This window comes from Genypterus blacodes, unplaced genomic scaffold, assembly GCF_046128005.1.
Source record: "Genypterus blacodes isolate CSIRO-AG114 ecotype Tasmania unplaced genomic scaffold, CSIRO-AGI_Gbla_v1 ptg000154l_1, whole genome shotgun sequence".
Classification (NCBI taxonomy): domain Eukaryota; kingdom Metazoa; phylum Chordata; class Actinopteri; order Ophidiiformes; family Ophidiidae; genus Genypterus; species Genypterus blacodes.
In genome coordinates, this window is record NW_027466956.1 from 436,992 (window position 1) to 457,543 (window position 20,552).

Here is a 20,552-nt window from a genome sequence, read left to right on the forward strand (position 1 = left end):
TGTTCACACAACTTGTGTGCTCTTCTTGTGATGGTGCGTCTTGAGGGAGGCTCATACGGGCGGCAGTAGCTCAGTCGGTAGGGCTTCCGCTTGTGAACCGGAGGGTCGCCATTTTCGACTCCATGCCAAGGTGCCCCTGAGCAAGGCACCAAACCCCCAACTGCTCCCCCCTCTGTATAGGTGGTAATGTAATGTAAGTCGCTTTGGATAAAAGCGTCTGCTAAATGATCGTAATGTAATACGTGCCGTCATTCATTGCGATCCTAAGAAAGTTCATCGGACCGACATCTTCAACAATATTAATCAGTCTGCAGTTTGTAGCTAGTGAGCAATGGACTATCAAAATAATAATTATTTAAAGAAAAACTGTATTAATTAATAAATGTGTTAATGCGATAAGAACGTGTCATCTTGCCCAGCTCTAAAATAAATATGACTAATGATATTAATACTAATATATATTTATATCTGGATGTGAAGTCCATTGAAAACTTAAATCTTTCCTCTTTAGGCCACAGATTTAAGGGTGCATACCCCTGTCTTTTTTTCTGGAGTTTTTAATGGTGAGGTCCAAAGAGGAGAAAAAATGCTGCAAAGCACCCTGGACTGTGAAACCCTTGACATCTTTATGTCGTCAAGCCAAAGTTGTGAGAAAGAATATCTTGCTCTGCCCTTTATTGCATTTGACATTGTAGTATTTCAAAGTTTGTATTTAAAAAATCATTGTGCAGTGTCATACCACCCCTTTCTATGCAAAGAAAATCAGAAAGGACAACCTGCATCCAGGAGCTGTTTTTTGGTTCTTCTTTTAAAGGCTGTATTCACATGCTGCATTCAGATGATGGACAACGGTGCTGTGTGTTGCATTGAAATCTTGAAAATACAAACTAAAGTGGCTCTGTGAGTTGGATTTCTGCACATTTTAACCTCCTCCATTACTGTTTTGCATGTTTCTTCCACAGCAACCCCTTCAGTGCGAATAGTGCACTCTGGTCAGGCCTGTAATGTTGAGGAGGAGCATTACAGTGAGCGTGTTTACACCATCAAAGAGGGAGAGAGGCTGGAACTGCAGTGTCTGGTGACAGGACATCCGCGACCTCAGGTAATTCTCATACTGTTTTTTATGCTGGTAACACAAATTGTTACCTGTGGTATATACTACTTTTTTTATACTTGCACTGTGTTTCTATGTCTAGTGTCTAGCTTTTGTGGATACACATAGTAAAAATGTGTCCGTGGCCATGGACTGAGGTCCGATTCCTATATTATGTGTTTTATGAAAAAATAAGTCACACAATGGCGTCTCTAGTAAGATACAATACAGGCACACACATACACACACAGAGGAGTTGGAATGGAGGAGGAACCACTACTTCTCTGTATCCTTCCCTGGATTGGTAAATTAAAAAAAATATATTATTCATTGAAGCGGACACTGAGCTGTGGCCAGAAAGTTGTTGGTGCCTGTCACTGTGGTAATCCAAGGAGGAATTTGTTTGTAGCCCAGGGGACTCCTGAAGCAACAGACAGGTATCAGGAAGTAGAAGGACATAAGGACTGCAGCAATATAGGTTGCAGAAGCAAAAACTCAAGCGAGGGAGGAGTTTGGTGAGGCTATGAAGGACGACATTTTGTTGGCCTCAAAAGTGTTCTGGCAAACTACCAGACAACTTAGAAAGGGAAAGCAGGGACTGGTCTAGGCTGTTCTCAACATACAAGAACTGCTGACCCAATGTACTTGATTGTACAAACAAGAAGTACAAACAATAGGGTACAAAGTACATACAATAGGGGTACAAAGGACATACAATAAGGGGTACAAAGTGCAGAATGTCCAACTGGCTTATCATGTGATGAGAAGTATTTACAATGTACACAACTTATACAGCATACAGCACGTGTGGTATATATGATGTATAGCAACGACAAAAAAAGTGAAAAGCTGAATGACTGAAAAATATCGAGTAAAAATTTTAAAGAATGATGAAGATTAAGTTTAAGAGAGTGAACTGTAAAGGTAGGATAACTGAAGGTTAAAAAAAAGAGAAGCTAATGGAATGAGTGAGAGGTGGTTTTGACTAGAAGCTACTGTGGTTTTCTATCTGCCTACAGTAGAATTATTAGTGTTGACACACTTGCTAAAATGAAAGAAAAAGTAAAAAATAGCCTACATTTACTTACTGGACTATTCTCTATGTTAAACTGCACAAGAAGATACAGAGTGTTGATCAGTTCAGGTTGCATTGGAAAACAGATGGTATGATATGAAACATCCCCTCAGTGTTGATCTGTTGTAGATTTGCCCAATTTTTGTTGTAAAAACTTCAGCGTTGGAGTAATTTCATGTGCGCGATTTCCTGAATAATAATATGTGCTTTACAAGATTTTTACATTCTTGTTAAACATTTGTTACAAACTTGGGACTAAACATGTGTGAGAGAGAACAAGATTAAGTTCAGGAATCTTTTTAAATTTATGACGTCCGAGGTAATCTATGGAGAGGGGAGAGGCAGGCTCTCCTAGATTTGGGGAGATAAAGAGGGAGACAGTGTGGGAAACAAAATGACGAGACGTTGAGGGACTATAATGACACAAGTGGTCTTAGTTTTATTGAAATAATGACATCACCGTGTCCCATATCATAGTCTCTTTCAAAAAAGGGAAATTATTTTGGAATCCTGATTATTCTTGTTTAGTAAAATGTCTGAAGAGATGTCAAAAATAAAGGTCTCTTGGCACGATGGAGGTGAATGTAAGTTCAGATCGATTCATAAACTTAGGTGAACTTTATCGTCACTCAACCTTTACATACAGTGCACATTCGAATGAAATTATGTTGCAATTGGCTCACTGGATAGTTTTGTACAGCAGATAAATGAATAATGTAGATATAAATATATACTGTACTAAAATATATACTGTATATACACATTCCTTTACAACACCATGTTAAGAGGTGAATGGAAAGATTGCACGAAAAAAATAAATTATTGCACTTATAATGAATACAATTTCAATATAATGTGACCAGAAAGTCTTGCGGGATCTACACCCTTTCGTGACCATCACATACCCCCTGGTGGATGCGGATCGGCTAGCTGAGCTATCCCTAGCATCTACGGTCTTGCCTCGGTTGCTGGCTATCTCAATGGGACTCGCTGTGGCTAGTAACTAGCTATCCTGACAAGACTGCCTCTCCTAGAGCAGGTGGATTCGTCTCTCTAACTCAAAGAGCTTAAAGCAGCATGGACAAGAGTTGGAGCAGAAGGGAGAGGAAGGAAGGGCCATAGCTACGAGCGAACAAACGATTTACGCTGATCACTGCTAATACTGCTCAGCGCTGCTCACCAATTCACCAATCACATGCTTCTCGGAAACCGGAACCAGAAGCAGGTGTTGACATACTGTAGTTTCAGAGCAACAGTTTAACAAGAGGGGAATCTGGCTGTCTGCTTCTGATGCTGCAAAACCTCTTGCCAGAGGGTAGCAACTGACGGTCCTCACCTCATTGTTGTTGATGAGGAGTGGAGTGTCACTGTGCTGGTTCTTCCTGGAGTCAACAATGATCTCTTTAGTTTTGTCAATATTCAGGATCAGGTTGTTTGTGTTGCACCAGTCTGCCAGTAGTTTCACCTCCTCTTTTAGGCCAGATAATTGTCCTCCCTGATGAGGCCCACCACTGTCGTGTTGTCTGCATACTTCAGGATGTGGCTTGTGCTGAACCTGGCACAGCAGTCATGGATCATCAGGGTGAACAGGAGTGGACTCAAGGCGCAGCCCGGCAGACTGAGGTCTTTTGAATAGAAAGTCTAGCAGCTAGGTACGTGTGTACGTGGGAGGAAGTCTGGAGATGATGTGGTCCTTTACCAGCCTCTCAGAGCACTTCTTTGTGCTTCAGGGCAGTAATCCTTTAAACCTGCGATTTTTTTTATGTTTTTGGCACTGGAACAATCGTTGCACTCTTCAGAAATCCTCATGAAACAACAGCCTGGTCCAGTGAGGTGTTGAAGATGTCTGTGAGGACATGGGCCAGCTGGTCAGCGCACTCCTTGAGCACTCTTCCTGGTATTTTGTCAAGTCCCGCTGCCTTCCGGGGGTTGACTTTACTCAGGGTCCTTTGGACATCTGCTGTGTCAAGGCTCAGTGTTTGTTCATCATGGTGAGGAACAGTTTTCCTCACAGTGGAGGTGTTTAGTGCCTCAAATTGACCAAATTATTTATTTTGATAATTGAGGAAGTTTGTGTGGTTCGCACAGGGTAGAGGAGCAGCCTTGTAGTCTGTGATAGTCTGGATGCCTTACGAAATGGGCCTGGTGTTCATGGGGTCGTGGAAGAAACCCTGGATTTTCCAACCATGGGCACGCTTTGCTTCTCTGATGGCACGGTTCAGGTTGGCTCTTGCTGATCTCAGTGTCCTTGTGTCGCCAGATTTAAATGTGGCATTCCATGCATTCAGCTTTGCACCTTTGACCTCGTTGGTCATCCAGGATTTCTGATTGGCGCGTGTGGTGATGTTCTTGGTGACCTAGACATCCTCCATACAGAACTGGATGTATGCAGACACAGACATAGTATACTCCCCCACATTAATGTGATGGCTGTCCGTTGCAGCCTCCTTAAACATGTACCAGTTAGTGCATTCAAAGCAGTCCTGAAGCACTGACATAGCTCCTTCAGGCCAGACTCTCACCTGCTTCACATTGGGTTTGTCTCTGGTGAGCAGGGGCCTGTATGCAGGGATTAACATAACAGAGAGGTGGTCTGAGGAGCCATGGTGGGGGCGGGGTAAAGCTTTGAATGCTTTCTTGATGTTTTTGTAGGCCAGGTCCAGTGTGTTCATGCCTCTGGTTGCAAAATCCACCTGCTGATGAAAATAATGGAGGACTGTCTTCATATTTGCATGAATAAAGCCGCCTGCAACAATGAAAACACTGGATCTGTTTTTTGTAAGTTGCTGATGTTTTGGTTGAGAACACTCAGGGCCTCCTTAGTGGGATGTATACTGCCATGGTGACGGTAGTAAATTCCCTGGGTAGGTAGAAGGGTCTGCATTTTAAACTCCGGCAGTTATTATTAATGTTTATGCACACTCCACCTTCCCAAGATTTACAGCTGAGAATGCAGCTCCTGTCCGACCAGAATGTTATTAGCCCCGCCAAGCTAACGGTATTATTGGGAAACGGATGGATTTTGCCATGTTTCCATCAGGATATAGCGCAGCAGTCTTTACTCGTAGATAGATGCATCTTCAGATAGTCTTGTTCTCCAAGGAGCTTACATTGGCGAGCACAATGGATGGTAACAGCTTTCTGCAGGGGTAAGCCTTTAGCTTAACCAATAGCCCTCCCCGACTACTGCGCTTACGGTTCCTTTTGCACCCCCTACGTCTCCTCCTGAAGCCGATCTCGTTAGGAGGAGGCTCTGCTGCTGCGTAGGCCGCTGGGTCTTGCTGGCCATGGCTTGAGTATCCAGAGCGATAGCGAACATTTCCTTAACTGCACAAATTATGTAAAACTGACATAAACTGTTGGTCATAAACTACTCATCAACCTTATGTTGAATATTACCATTCAAGCTATCAGGTCTGGGTGTCTTAAATTCTTAGATTCTGTGCAGAAAGGAGTTTAAGATTTATTACGGCAAGGAGAGAACGGTCCAGTATTGTATGCCGTTAGAAAGATGTTTAACAAACCCTGTAGTCAAGTCAGTCAGTGCGTAGAAAATTCAACCTTGACTCTTTAATTGATTTTTAAAATTCCATAATGTCTCCTACATCTGACTATAGCCTTTGTAGGTTGAAACCTGGACGATCTTTTGCCAATTAACCAGTAGTGCAGTACTTTGAAATTGGAACTGGCTTTTGAAACCAGCACTACCTATTATTCCTTTGAAAACATGACTATCTTCTATCCCTTTAAATAGGGACTATTGTTTAGACCAGGGGTCTCCAACCTTTTTGTCTCTGAGAGCTACTTTGACAAAATAAAAGTGTCCGTGAGCTACTCATGTTCTACATTATGAGAAACATTTATCCACATGGCTGATTCTCCACCTAAACCAGCTGATAAGCGTCTTTTGTGTGAACATTTACAGTATGTTATCCAACACTTCAATTCAGCAACATGAGCTTGTTTTTTTCTGTACACTTTTTCAGTGTCAAGTTCACACATACATTCACATCATATTAATCTCATAGAAAACAAAACAATGTTATTATTTTCTTTATATTATTAGTTACTTATTTTACTATTTTACCAATACTATACATTTCATATTTCACATTTTATGTCCGTCCACATATCACTGTCACAATTTCCCTTCACAGTCCCTGTAGTTCCCATATCATCTGTACTAAACATGCATTCAGTCTGTTCTGAGGTTAGTGAGAGTGTCGTACTGTTTTCACGAGGAATTAAAATAGTTCTGGAATGTTCTTGCGGTGAAGCACGTTCTCTGTCGTACAGTTTTGGAATGTTTTTGTTTTCCTGTTTGGAAGAACATACACTGGATTGAGAGTCTGGGTGGAGCTTCTTTTTTCTTCCTACTGAGCTGTTGGATGCACGGTTCTCATGTCTGTGAAAGTTTTCGTGGACCCTGCTCGACTTGACGGCTTCATTCTTCATTCTGCCTTTACGTTGTCACAATTGTTAAAATGCATCCAAATGCTGCTTTTTTCCAGCTGTCACTCAACTCTGCTTCTCTCTGTCCTGCTCTGTACCTGTAGTAGACCATCAGAAGACCCGCCCCTCCCTGCTTGATGTTAAAAGCCTTGTCTGTCTTCATGTGAATTGGTCGAACGGCACAACATCAGTTCAAACATTCAGTCTTCCTCGTCATGGCATGGAAAAGACCAACCTATCATTCTGTCTTGTATTAAGTTGCAGAAAGAAAAAAAACGGGAGCCGGCTCCCATCGTTCATCTTCACTAATGACACGACGCCCTGTTAGCTGCCGGAAAGTCCTGTAAAAAATTGCTGTGGACTTTGGTGAAGTGTTCGCACCGCAAATGAGACACACGCGCACTTGACATTCGCATTCGTAAATGTTTTTAATTCCTCATTAATTCCTCTATTTGTCGCCTTTATCGGGGCGGTTACCGTCAAATCTGGCTTGCGCTTGGAGCCGAATGTTATTGTGTCACGTAACCAGACTTGACAGCAGCGTCGTGTGTTGGACTGACAGCTGATTGATTTTGTGACAAAAAGGGGCGGAATGTTTGTGAATTTGATTGAATAGAAATTTAAACAGCTTTACCAAGTGACGTTGTGTTGTCAACTGTACGTGTTCTTTGAACCCTCAGGCGAGCAACGTGTTGGCGACCCCTGGTTTAGACAATTGTTTGCTGTAGTACCAATCTACACACAGCCATAAACACACTGTAACACACATCACACACACTGTGAGCTTTGTGTGTGAACTTTGCAGTTATGCTCAGCTGTGTCAAATTCTCTCTCCCACTTTATGCAGATGGGAAGTTTGGTCCTCAGAGCTTTACAATTGTAAATTACAGTTATAGGATTGTTGTCTACTTTAATTGCCCCCTCTTCTTTCTACAGATTCGCTGGACTAAAACAGCGGGCGGAGTCTCAGACCGTCCGGGTGATTCCTCGCTGCTCAATGAAACCCTGAGGATTACTTCCATTACCCGTCACCAGGGGGGGCGCTACTATTGCAAGGCTGACAACGGGTTGGGATCTCCTGCCATCCGCTCCATACGGGTGGACGTCTACTGTGAGTGTGAACACAACACACACAGGGGTGGCAGTAGCTCAGTCCATAGGGATTTAGCTTGGGCACACATAGACACACAGCCACGCACTCTCACATTCACACCTAGAGACAAAATAGAATCCCCCAATGAGAGTCCAAAGACATATAGTCTGCATGCATTTGTGTGTGTGCATCAAAAATATAAACCAACAATATAGAACAGAAATATGAATTGCTTAACTGTGATTGCTGTGTAGAAAACTAGCATCAAAACTTATAAACATATGTTGTAAACCTATATATGCATATGATATGTCATCAAGGATTTTAGCTCCTGCATTTATCAATCGAGATGCTAATACTATGAGTAACAAATACATATGAATATGTTTATACAGAGTACAACACATTATGATATCAAACTAAATGCTGACAAAATTCACATATAGCATTATTGATATCCTCATGCATGGCAGTGTGTTATCTGCATATGCAGCAAAACTTCAGCTTTATGTGCATTTTTACAGATTCAGTGCCATCACCCTGAAGAGGTTACTAGCACTTTCACAGGGGATATTGTTCAAACCACTTCACTGACCCCGTTGAGTCCGCATCTGTGTCCTGCATATAGTCTGGAAGTCTGGTTGTCCAATTACCATCTGTGCTAGTTGAATCTCTGCCAACCTTGAAACTGTCATCACACTCATCTGGTTGACGAGAGTCTTTGTAAGAGTTCGTCTCAGAATGGGTACGATGCAACATAACAGTAGAGTGAATATAACTAAAACTATCACTGGACTCGGTGTACCCTATCATACAATTTCTGAGCTTTAAGTCTAACTAATCCCATGATGCCAGTCTGCAGCGCGCGAAAAGAGGAGCAACAGCTTGAAAAAAAAAGAGAAAAAAAAGCAGCATTTGGATGCATTTTAACAATTGTGACAACTTAAAGGCAGAATGCAGAATTTGCAGAATTAAGACGTCATGCCGAGCAGGGTCCGCAAAAAACCTTCACAGACATGAGAACTGTGCATCCAACAGTCCAGTTGGAAGAAAAAAAGGCAGGCTAGCGTGCTTGCTAGTACTGTCAGTGCTTCTACAACCGTTGGGATTTAGAAGCTCCATCCAGGCTCTCAATCCAGTGTGCTGGTATAACGGTTTCCCATTTTCTTATGTCTGTGGTTGCTCTCTTTCCTGGTTTATTATCATGCAACATAAAGTAAACTAGAAACCAGTAAAGACTTCGTTCTGGAGTCAATGCTGGTAATCTTTCAGTCTCTCTCTTATCTAAGTCATGGGTTAGTTTTTGGCTTGGATTATTGTCTTGGTTCAAGTCATTATTTTATTTTTAAGTGTATCAGAGACTTTATGTTCATTTTGTTCCTCCGGCTTTCTGGTCTGACTCATTCTTTTTTGCCCTCGGACCTTTATGCGGTGCTTGCATGGGTCCACCGTTAGCTTCTTATGCATGGTTAAATGTGTGCTTCTCTTAGTTTGCATGCGATAACTCATTAATGCAACTGGTAAAGCATCCATCCAATTGAGCTTTGTGCTTGCACAGATTTTATTGGCTTAAGAGTCCCATTACCCTTTCCACCATCCCTTGAGACAGAGGATGATAAACACATCCCCACAATTGGTTGATTCTTAAGCTTGAGCTGTGTTTCTGCACAAATGCTGATCCAATATCTGAACTTATTTCTGAAGGTATGCCAAAATGTGGAATCACCTCTCTTTTTCTGAGCATAGCTTTTGGATGGTATTGCTTCAACCCAATGACTAAAGCGATCAATTATTTCTAACATGTAACACTTTCGATGCACTGATTTAAGCATGTCAACATATGCTATCATTAGATGTTTGATTGGTTCTTCTTGCACTGGAATATAACTTTTTGTGTTGTTATTCCTTTTCTTACATTATTTTCTTACATCTCCACCCCACCATCGTAAAGAGCATGTGCTCACACAGGCACTCTGGAGCTTTTAACCTTCAGATGCGTAAACAACTCAATAATACAAATTGTACAATTAGAACACAGTAAGCCAGCAATGCGCTAGAACAGGGGTCGCCAACTCGTCGCTCGCGAGCTACCGCATGATAAAAGGCAACAAATATAGTAATATTCATAATTTCATTAAGCAATTCAAACACTACCCTTAACTTGTGCTTTTTTGGGTGATACACCCCATGATGAGGTATGTACCATGTCTTTCCCATCTTGGTTTTCTTTTGCATCTCCTGTGGTGTAATTTGGATAGCAAAACCTTTCCTTAAATTGTCAGCCATGAATCTTTTGTATTCCTCATGGAATGGTGTGTTCTTTAGCATTTTTCTTTTCAAGCTTATGGCTCTTTGCTCAGCCAGACAGTGATTGTTTGGGAATTCAGAATTGTCATTTCTCAATGGAAAACCAATGCTGTAGTGCCCTTCATTCAGCTTTACTGAGTTAGAAACCTTTTCCAAGACTGCATGGTCTTCTTGAGACATCTCTTATGCCCTTTCTGGGCGGCCCATCGACTGTCCATCCAAGAGTGTTTTTTACTGCATAAGGGCCATTTCCCTGGCTGTTAATTATCATCCACGGCTCCAAAGCCTTAGGAACATTGTTCCCAATCAACATACTGACTTCCGCTTCAATTTGTGGAATTTTCATTTCATGGAGATACGACCATTGCTTTACATCCTCCTGATTGGGAATATTTTCAGCTTTCACAGGAATCACAGTGTGGGAGTACACCTCAGGGAGTTCCAGATACGCATTGCTTTCAAGACCGCTGTTTTCTATACCGGTCACCATGGCCATCTTTATGACCTGTTCCTTGTTCATGGTTCTAAGCAGAATACTTGTTCTGCTTCCTGTGGTCTGCAACTGCCTGAGTAAGGACTCTGTGCAGAATGTCGCAGAGCTTCCTGGGTCCATAAAAGCATAGGTATTAATCACCTTATCACCTTTCTTCATTTTGACTTTCACAGGGACTATGCAAGTTTGCATTCTGAGTTACCGGCCCCAGTATCACTCCACACATTAGTTTGATTTGCGTATACGTCTGTCACAGCCATATCTTTTGAATTTTCATCTTTCTGATTATTAAGCTCTTTTTTGTTGATATGTAGGAGCATTGGATGCTCAAGAAAACACACTTGACAGTTAAGTCTCTTTTGACAACCTTTGCTCATGTGACCGACTTCAAAGCATCCAAAACACACTTCCTTTTTTCTGAAGAACTCCAGCTTTTCCTTATGATTTTTCCTTTTCAGCTGCGTACATGAACTGAGATTATGGTCTTCCTTGCAATGCAGACACTCTTTACTTGTTTGTCTTTGTGTTTTACTTTAAAACCTGCTTGGTGTTGCTGTACGTCGCCGTTTCCACACTGGTAGCAAACCCACTGTATCCACCTTTGGGCCTCCTGTCCTTGGAGGGAATGGGCTTGCTTGCCTGTGATGAGCCGGCCCTTCTTGCCTGTGTGAGATTTAAGCTTCCAAACAATGGATGTGACAGGATTCGGGATTGATAGCTCACAAACTCTACTAAATCCGCAAACTTTGCCCTTGTGGCTTTGCGTTCCTGTAGTTCAAAAGCTTTAATTCGCCATCTTTCTTGCAATTTGAAAGGTAATTTACTGAGGATGGCTTTCATGTTAACTGGATGATTTAATTCATCCAAATACTGTACAGAGTTCATTGCATTCAAACATCCGTTTAGAAACACAGAATAAGCCTGTGAGGCCTGCATCCTCTGCCTTAATCACTGCCGAGTTGAGACCTTTATCCAAGTATGAGGTAGCAATTTTGTATTCATGGCCAAAGTGCTTGTTTAAAAGTTCCTTTGCTGCAGCATAACCTCTGTCTGGATGCATATATTGGCAACTACGCACCAGCTCTCTTGGTTGTCCCAAGGTGAACTGCTCTAAAAAGAACAGTCTATCCAGGTTGCTCTCAGTTTTCCTTTCAATGCCATGTTCAAAGGCTCTCATAAAGAACAGATAGTCCTGAGGATCTCCCTTAAAGACAGGATTGCTGACTGATGGTAAAGTAAATTGGCCTTGTTGTTTAATGAGAGTTTCTGTTATTTGATTTTGCTCCTCCATTATGTTCATCAGACTGTCAAGATCATGTAGTTTACCTTGATCCTGCATAATTGTAGATCTTTTTCTTTGTAGGTGTGTTCCTGTACCATGTGACATAAAGTCATGGTGGCTACCTGAGTGGGCAAAAAGATCAGATGACTTGATGGTTGAAGTCTGGGGTGGTCTACGATCTTTAGTGACATCTACTGGAATTTTAGTTTTATGGGTGACATACTTTGGGTCCAATGGGGCATAATACATCTGATGAGGATATATTGTCCTACTTCTCACAGATGCATCAACAGTTAGACTTCCATGTGTAATTGTCTTTAGAGGTTCCTCTTGAGTTCCCGTTGCTGTTTCCTGCTCCACAGTGGTACCGTCCAAAGTAGCTGCAGGTTGTGTGTATGCCTGGGTCAGCTCAGTGTCCTCAAATTCATCCTATTCATCACCTTTTTCTTGTTGAAATGATTGTTGTGCCAATCCTTCTTCCAAATACTCATTCATTCCGTCCGTTCTTTCTGTTCTTTCAGGCACAATCTGTGACATTTCAAATCCTTTTAAAATGCTTAACTTTGATGTATTTGCAGCCATTTGAGTCTCCAATTCAAGCTTCTCCTGCTCAGCTCTGAGACGCTGCTTCCTTTGAAGCCTCTCAGCCCTTGCTGCCAACTCAGCATGTTCATTTTCTAGATGCATTTTAATAGATATTATTGATGATTTTGATGAATGCCGTGATGGCGTATTGGAAACACTGTCATTAGGCACAATATCCTCCACAGTAATTGCAGTACCCATTGTAGCGTCATTACCAGTCACTTTTTCATTTTGATCAACCCATTTTGATACATTGTTTTGGAAAATCAACATAGGTGCAACTTTAGGGGGAAACCACTCACATTGATCCTTTATAACGTCATCTTTATGCAATAAAGATTTGACAGAGTCATTTAACTCATTGAAGTCTTGGTATGCTTTGAGAAACTCATTTTCCATTTTTGATTTAAACTTTTCAAGATTGCATGCATCCTTCATTAAATCAGCGATTTCATTTTTCTTTCTGCTTAAGACACCCAATTTGCCACTTCTAGATCCTTTGAGCTGTGTCAGTCGCTCTGAGTAGGCGGTCTCAATATCCTCCTCCAAACTACTGAACAGGAGCAAACTTCGCATTCTCCGCATTTTTACGTTTTGCTTTGTTTGCAATTCCAACAGAGAACAATGCACATGTTTCACATGGCTTTCCTTTTTAAATCAAAATGATCATCAACATCAACTGAGACTTCGTAGTAATTGTTTCGTTCATTTGTTGTCTTGAAATGAGGAACACAAAGAGTTATCAATGAGATGACGTCAATGCACTTCACGGATGCGCATCCAATAAGCGGCACAGGTTCACTTCATTCAACTCTTCATGGAAGCCTAAGATAGTCGTTTCAACAGCTTGATAAACAGTCTTCAAAGCAAAGAATCGTAGCGTTACTGCTAACGATCAATTCCTATTAACGTTCCTTGACACATACGCAAGCATTGCGTGCCAGTTTTTTTTGACATTTTTGATCTGCAAGTGTCGTTGTACAATGATAGGTCAGAATGTGTTTTTTCAGTTTTTGGGATCTGGTTGTGGATACATTTTCCCACATTTTTAGAGTTTGAGTCACTGATTCAGTTTTATCCCCCAGCCAGTATACATTTGTTATTTCTGATGGCACGCTCATTTGAAAATTGATTCCAGAACTGTCAATGTACACACCTCGTGGTGAGCACCAGAGTTTTTACTTTTAATTTACACTATGCATCTCTCAGTTTGAAGAGGTTTCAGGTGGACACCAAAGAAGGCAGTGTGGCTGTACCCATTTTGGTGGATAGCCAAACTGTAGCTGTCATTGGAATTAGCTGTGTTATTGTTTGTCCCGAGAAACCTATCGTCTTAACACATTTTTCAGACATGGGGAGGTGAGAGGCATAATTCGGACCTACACATGTGTAAGTAGCTCCAGTGTCAATCATTGGTATTGGTTTGCCTTCAACCTGAACCTGCAGCACCTGCTGTACCAGCCCCTGGAGACAATGCTGGCAGCTGGCCCTCACCCATACGATTCTCTGGGCACCCCTAGTACCCATGATTTGGACACACCCATGAATTAACTGGGCCTGTTTGTCTTCGTTGGGGTGGCTGATCGCAATTTTGACTGCACGCATCCCCAGCACACTATAGGCGGGCCTCGTCTTGGAGGTCCTCCCCCTTGGCCACCTCTGTGGATGCTGCAGGTGGTTTCCTCGTTGCTGCCCCCTTAGCAAGCTCAATGTGGATTGAACACAGCCGCCGGAGCCAATATTTTGCCCACTGTCTCTTTTGTGAATGCTTCTATCCATTTGCTGACCCCCTCATTGATGTGAGGGAGTCAAGCAACATCAGCCCCTCAAGGTTTAAGATAAGATACTATTATTGTCATATTACATGCAATTCACGATCAAATCACACGCAATTAAAATTTGTCTTGCACCCCCCCCCTTACATAACACACACACAAACACATGCATTACAGGGGGGTGCAGGGCAGCCATTGTACGGCGCCCATGGATCAGTTAGGCGCCGTTCGGTGCCTTGCTCACGTGCACTTCGGCAGTGCCCTGGAGGCAAACTGGCAACTCACCAACTACCAGTTCACTAACTTGGCCCATACGGCACTCGAACCGGTGACCCTCTGGTTCCCAAGCTGAATCCCTATGGACTGAGCTACTGCTGCCGCCTGTTTAGTGTTTGCCAAGGTATATTCTGTCTCCAAGGCCCCTTTATCAATATTGAAAATTGGCCACGGTCATATCTGTCTATAGGCCTTTTTGCAGGTCTGTATTTCTCTTTCCTTTTGGATCCCCCTTTTTCTCCCCCTCGGATTCCTGCAGCAAATGAAATTCTGCAAATGAAAGACTTCTGCTCTCTGCTCTACTTCTATTGGTCCTTCAGAGTAATAGTAGTAATTTGAGCTTCACTTCCTACTTTGTCCTGCTGTCTCACATACTGTGTCTGTTCTTCCCCTTTCACATTATCTCTTTGCCCCTTTCGTTTATCCGCCTCTATTTCTATCTTTTGTTACCTAGTATGTTCTTGGTTTTGTTCACCTGTTTGATCAAGCTCCAACCAATATGACTTGTGTCTGCTTTCTCTCTGCTCTCATCTTTGTACCTCTTAAGTTCTTTCAGATTTCTCTTAACCTGTTCCCCTCGTTAGTGCCTTTCTCTTTGAACAGTTTTTTTTATTCATTTTGTCTTTTCTTACTTTTATCTGACGGTTTGTTGCTTTTATTTGGAGTTCATCTCTTTACATGCATTGAGGTCAAATGTCCCTCCAGCTGGCTGAGGCCTGCACATGTTTTTAGTGTGTTTTCCCATTTGTCAGATATTTCCCCTCTTCTCTTCAGGGGATATTTAATCCCCAGGAGGGTTTTTGGCATCCCATCCATTTCTGCTGTACATATCAACAATTTCAATATTACCTTTAGATTTTTTTAAACCTGGATGTGTTCAATTGCATAGTTTTAGAATGTCAATAATACAGTTGAGCCTTGTTAACTAAGCAACTTTAAGCAACATACAAAAAGCAGCAGACCCTGGAGCTAGAAGCACAGAAGCTGCAGACACTGGAGCAGGAAGCACGGAGGCTGGAAAACCCCCAATTGTATAAGAATCCAGTGCATATCTTGAAAGAAAAAAGCCCAATCCAGCGCTCTACTGCGTAACAGCTCCGTCACGTAAATAATCAGCAATTTAAGCAGAGATTGGCTTGGGTGAAGATCGAAGTGAGGGCGGCGCTCTCGTTCCTGAGCTCTGCCAGCTGATGCGTCATCACTTGACTGCTCTTGATCATGCTGGCCGAGCAGCACTTCTCGGCTGGCGAGAACCTTAAGAAGTGAGTGTGCTTCTGGGTCTGTGTACACTGGTTCCATTTTAGTGACCGGAGAGTTCTGTTATGATCGGTCGCGATCAAGTAATTTTAATGATAGCCCAATTATGCGGAACAAAGAGGCTAGAACATGGAATCAGGTGGATAACAGTGGAAGCAACTGGATTGGAACCAAACTCGAACTCTCTGGCCAGGCATGGCTGGCTGACCTGGAACCTAAAGTGGGATGGGAGGAACAGGAAGGTAGGTCAGGTAGCCACGCCCAGCCAAGAACAACAACAAAGGCACCAAAACAGGGTGCAATCACACACAGATCCTGACAAGTTATCGATTTTCTACAATTCTCAACCTCAAATTTCCCAGATAAACATACATTTTGCAGTAGATCCTAAATTTGAAACATGTCACATGTCTCCCTTTTGTTCTCACACTCACACACACATGGACCACAGCCTTCTTCAGCACGAACACACACACAATGCTTTTGTCAACTGAAATATGAAATAGTTTCTTTTTGAAAGAATCTTCTTCCATTATAGAAACTCATCCCACCTCCATTACTGGCCACTAGATGACAGCAGAGACGACAGAAATAAAAATAAACTGAGAAATAAAATTAAGTTCTTCAAAATGTATAGTATGTCATATATCAAATCATTCTTCACTACCAAAATTGTCATTTGAGGGATGTTTTGGTAAGATATGATTTCTTTCCAAAGGTATACTTTATGACACCTGTACAGATCTACAAAGCTAGAATAAGTCAAATTTGATAAAGTTTCAAGAAGACATTCCAATGAATCATTTGACCAATCACTCCGGCCTTTCATATCAATATTCACATTCCTTGGGACACCAGCCAAGTAGCCGGAGTCGCAGCCATTTTCATGTCAGGCCTAATAATCAACCCTAGGCCAAAGCTCAACCACAACAAATTTAAAAGCCTTATTCTCTAACGTCACGGCCTGTACTATTAGCTAGTGTGTATCGTCCTCCTGGTCCATACACCAAATTTCGAGTTTTTATCAAACTTAGTACTGGGAACTGATAAAATAATAGTAATTGGCAACTTTAATATTTATGTCGACATCAAAACTGAAAGCCTCCTTCATTACTGGACTCTTGGCTTCTCTCATTGTGTAAGTTAAACCACTCACTGCCATAACCACACCTTTGACCTTGTTCTGGCTCATGGTATTGATATAGATTAGTTAATAGTTTTTCAACTTGACCCTATTTTATCAGATCACTACTTTATAACTTATGAAATCATATTATTGGACTATACACCCACAGACAAAACACTTTCACTAGATGTCTGTCTGATAGTGCTATAGCTAAATTAAGGGAAGCAATTCCATCAGCACTGAACTCAGTTTCACATATCAATGACTGATTTTAGTCCCCCAGATTGATAATCTTGTTGATTGTACAGGGTCATTGCAAATGACTTTTGACTCCATTGCCCATTTAAGATAATCAAACAAAAGAGGTCAGTTCCGTGGTAGAACACTCAAATCTGCGAATTAAATCAAACATTTTGAAAACCCGAAAGAATATGGCGATCCACAAGAGAGGAAGAGTTGCACTCAGAAATGCCAGAGCTGCCTATTACTCGTCAATACTCGTCCTGTCCTTGTCCAACATGACAAGGACAGGAATCCTGCTGGATAGTGGTGCCTGTAGGACTGGGACAGAGACCACTGCTCTAAGACACAAGTAACTTCAGCAGAAATGTTTAAAGGGGGCGGGTTTCCATTTTGTAGTCGTATTTCTAATGATTGAACTGGCATAAAAACAAAGTGCATAAAATATACAACTCACAATTATGCTAAATAAGTGGGAGCCAAGCGGTCCAATCAAGGCGTAATGGGAGACAATGACACCTGAAGTGTGTTCCGTATGTCCAGTCTACTCCATCATTTTGTTTTGGTTGCTGTCACTGGAGATAACTCCGCTTCACAAAGATAGGAAGTTGGAAATGGGAGCAGGGTTTACATTGCTTTTTTGGCGATCAAGAGTTGTTGTCTGTGACAAACTTTTAAGGCCACGGTCATTTGTAATCTCCAGCAGTTGATTCTTCTTCTGGCATGGACAGACTCGATCCACCTGGTTTGTTAACAAATGGGACGTGGATCCATTCTTTCGCAGTTCTTGGATGTTTTGTAGTTGAGAAGTACCGCTCTAACTCTTTTAAAAGCGGGACAGGTAATCCTGAATCAGCATGGAGAAGGATGAGTCTTGTTTTCCACAAATTTTTGCCAGCTTTTGGGCTTAATTTCTGACGTAAAGTATCAAGTAACTGAGACAAGCGTCTTGACACAGACGCACAGGTAATTTTTCAAAATAAGACATCTTTCAGACTCTGAATAAAAAATATGTTATTGATTATCAGTCTTTCTGTGTGGCCCGATACCAAATGACCCACGGAACAGTTCCTGTGGTTCGGGACGGCTGTCCTAGACCCAATTCCAACTAGGCTGCTCAAGGAAGTCATTCCTTCAATTAAGAAGAAGAAAGAAGAAGATATACTTTATTGATCGCCCAGGGGAAATTCAATTACCACTTCTCTACTCAATATGATCAACCTTTCTTTGTCCTTTAAAGAAGCTGTAATTAAACCTCTTATTACAAAAAAAAAAAAGTACTCTTGACCCAGGCATACTGGCCAACTAGAGGTCTATATCTAATCTTTCCTTTCTCCCCAAGATCCTTGAAAAAGTAGTTGCCAACCAGTTATCCGAATTTCTACTCGACAATAGTTTATTCCAGATATTTCAGTCTGGATTCAGAACCCTCTTTAGCACAGAGACAGCACTTGTGAAAGTCTCAAATGACTTTCTAATTGCATTAGACAAAGGACTTCTCTCTGTGCTTGTTCTATTAGATCTTAGTGCTGCATTCCACACCATTGACCACCAACCACATTTTATTGCTGAGATTAGAACATGTAATTGGTATTAGAGGGATCTTATAAAACTGTTTATTGTCATATTTGTCAAATCATTTAACAATGAATCTTCCATACACATGAAGGTTAGACATGGCATTCCTCAAGGTTTAGTGCTTGGACCAATACTACTCACTCTATATCTGCTTCCGTGAGGTAAAATAATTCAGAAACACTCCTATGCGGATGATACCCAACTTTATTTATGGATTAAGCCAGAGGAGTCCAGTCAATTACATAAACTCCAAGCATGCCTGAAGGACTTTAAGCCCTGGATGTCCAGTCATTTTCTCCTGCTTAATTGCTTGGCCCTAAACACCTTAGATATACATTATCTATTGAGATAGCCATCATGGATGACGTTGCCTTACCGTAAGAAATGAAGGAGTTATCTTTGATCAGGATCTGTCGTTAAACGCCCACTTAGACCAAACAGCATTCTTTCATTTAAACAACACTGCAAAAATCAGGCACATTCTGTCACAGAATAATGCAGAAAAACGTGTCCACGCATGTTAACTCTAGGCTAGACTACTGTAATACATTATTATAAGTCTGCTCTAATGAGTCCCCAAAGACTCTCTAGTTCAGAATGCAGCAGCACGTGTCCTGACCAAAACTAGTAAAAGGGATCATATTTCTCCCATTTTAGTTTTGCTGCACTGGCTTCCAGTAAAATCTAGAATATAATTCTAAATCCTCCTGCTCACTTTTAAAGCTTTTCATAGTCAGGCTCCATCTTACCTAAACCTGCTCATAGTACCATATATCCCCCCTAGAGCACTGCGCCCAGAATTCCAGAATGCAGGCTTACTTGTGGTTCTCCAAATGTTAAACAGGAGGGAGGATTCAGTTATCAGGCTCTTGTGGAACCATCTCCCAGATTCGGTCTTAAAATGTTCTTTTTGATAAAGCTTATAGTTAGCGCCAGCCAGGTTTGCCTTGGACCAGCCCTTAGTTATGCTGCTACAGGCCTAGACTGCTGAGGGAATTTGCATGATGCACTGAACTCCTCTCTCCTCCTCCCCTCTTTATCTGTGCATATCCATGTCATTGCATTACCACTGCATTCCACTAACTCTAACTCTCCCCCGGAGTTTTCTGTGTTCACAGGTTGCTGTGGAAGCCTGCCATGTAGAGCTTGAGACTCTATCCTCCTTTAAGTATTAATATTATTACATTACATTACATTACGATCATTTGGCAGACGCTTTTATCCAAAGCGACTTACATTACATTTCATTACCACCCTTCGCAGAGGGGGGAGCAATTAAGGTTTCGGTGCCTTGCTCAGGGGCACCTCGGCAGGGGCTCGAACCGGCGACCCTCCGGTTCCAAAAGCGTTCCAAAGCGGAAGCACTACCCACTGAGCCACTGCCTCCTCATTATTATGAAATAAAACCTGTAGATTCATAGATCACATCACGCCAGGCATCCTATCAGTGCCAGGGCTGATTTTAAGGTCTTGTGTCTTACCTAAGATAATACATGTCAAGTTTATTTGTATAGCCCAATATCACATACAATGTCTCAAAGGGCTTTACAGACCCACAACATTAGGACAATTCCCGACCCAGCCCAAAGCTCTCAAGGAAGACGAGGACAAATTCCCGAGAAAACCTTGATGGATAAGGAAAAAAGGAAAAAACCTCGGGAGAGGCAATTCCATAAGAGATTCCCTCTCCACGAATGGCTGGGTGTGCAATAGGAATTTCCAGGGGGATTATACAGCGGTGCAAAGGCATGCAGGACAAAACATATTAAGTCATGGATTGGGGAATAGAATGCAGGACAGGGATGAGGGAGGGAGAGAGAGAGAGAGAAGGATGACAACAAAGGTTAAGCACAGTAGAAATGTACTTCCAAATTGAGTCTCCTTGGGCAGCGATCCATGCAGGTGGCAGAGGATGTTGCA

General features: G+C 41.9%; 1 protein-coding gene across 1 annotated transcript in view; it reads left to right on the forward strand.

Annotated features, from left to right (window-relative positions):
- The first annotated feature begins 841 nt into the window (after positions 1–841).
- The window catches only part of mdga2a (MAM domain containing glycosylphosphatidylinositol anchor 2a), a 66,609-nt gene continuing 46,898 nt past the window's right edge, over positions 842–20,552 (forward strand). Inside the window, exons 1-3 of the mRNA XM_076165995.1 lie at positions 842–851; positions 963–1,102; positions 7,557–7,731. Coding sequence (XP_076022110.1) covers positions 842–851; positions 963–1,102; positions 7,557–7,731 — 325 coding nt within the window. The remainder of the gene's footprint in view (positions 852–962; positions 1,103–7,556; positions 7,732–20,552) is intronic.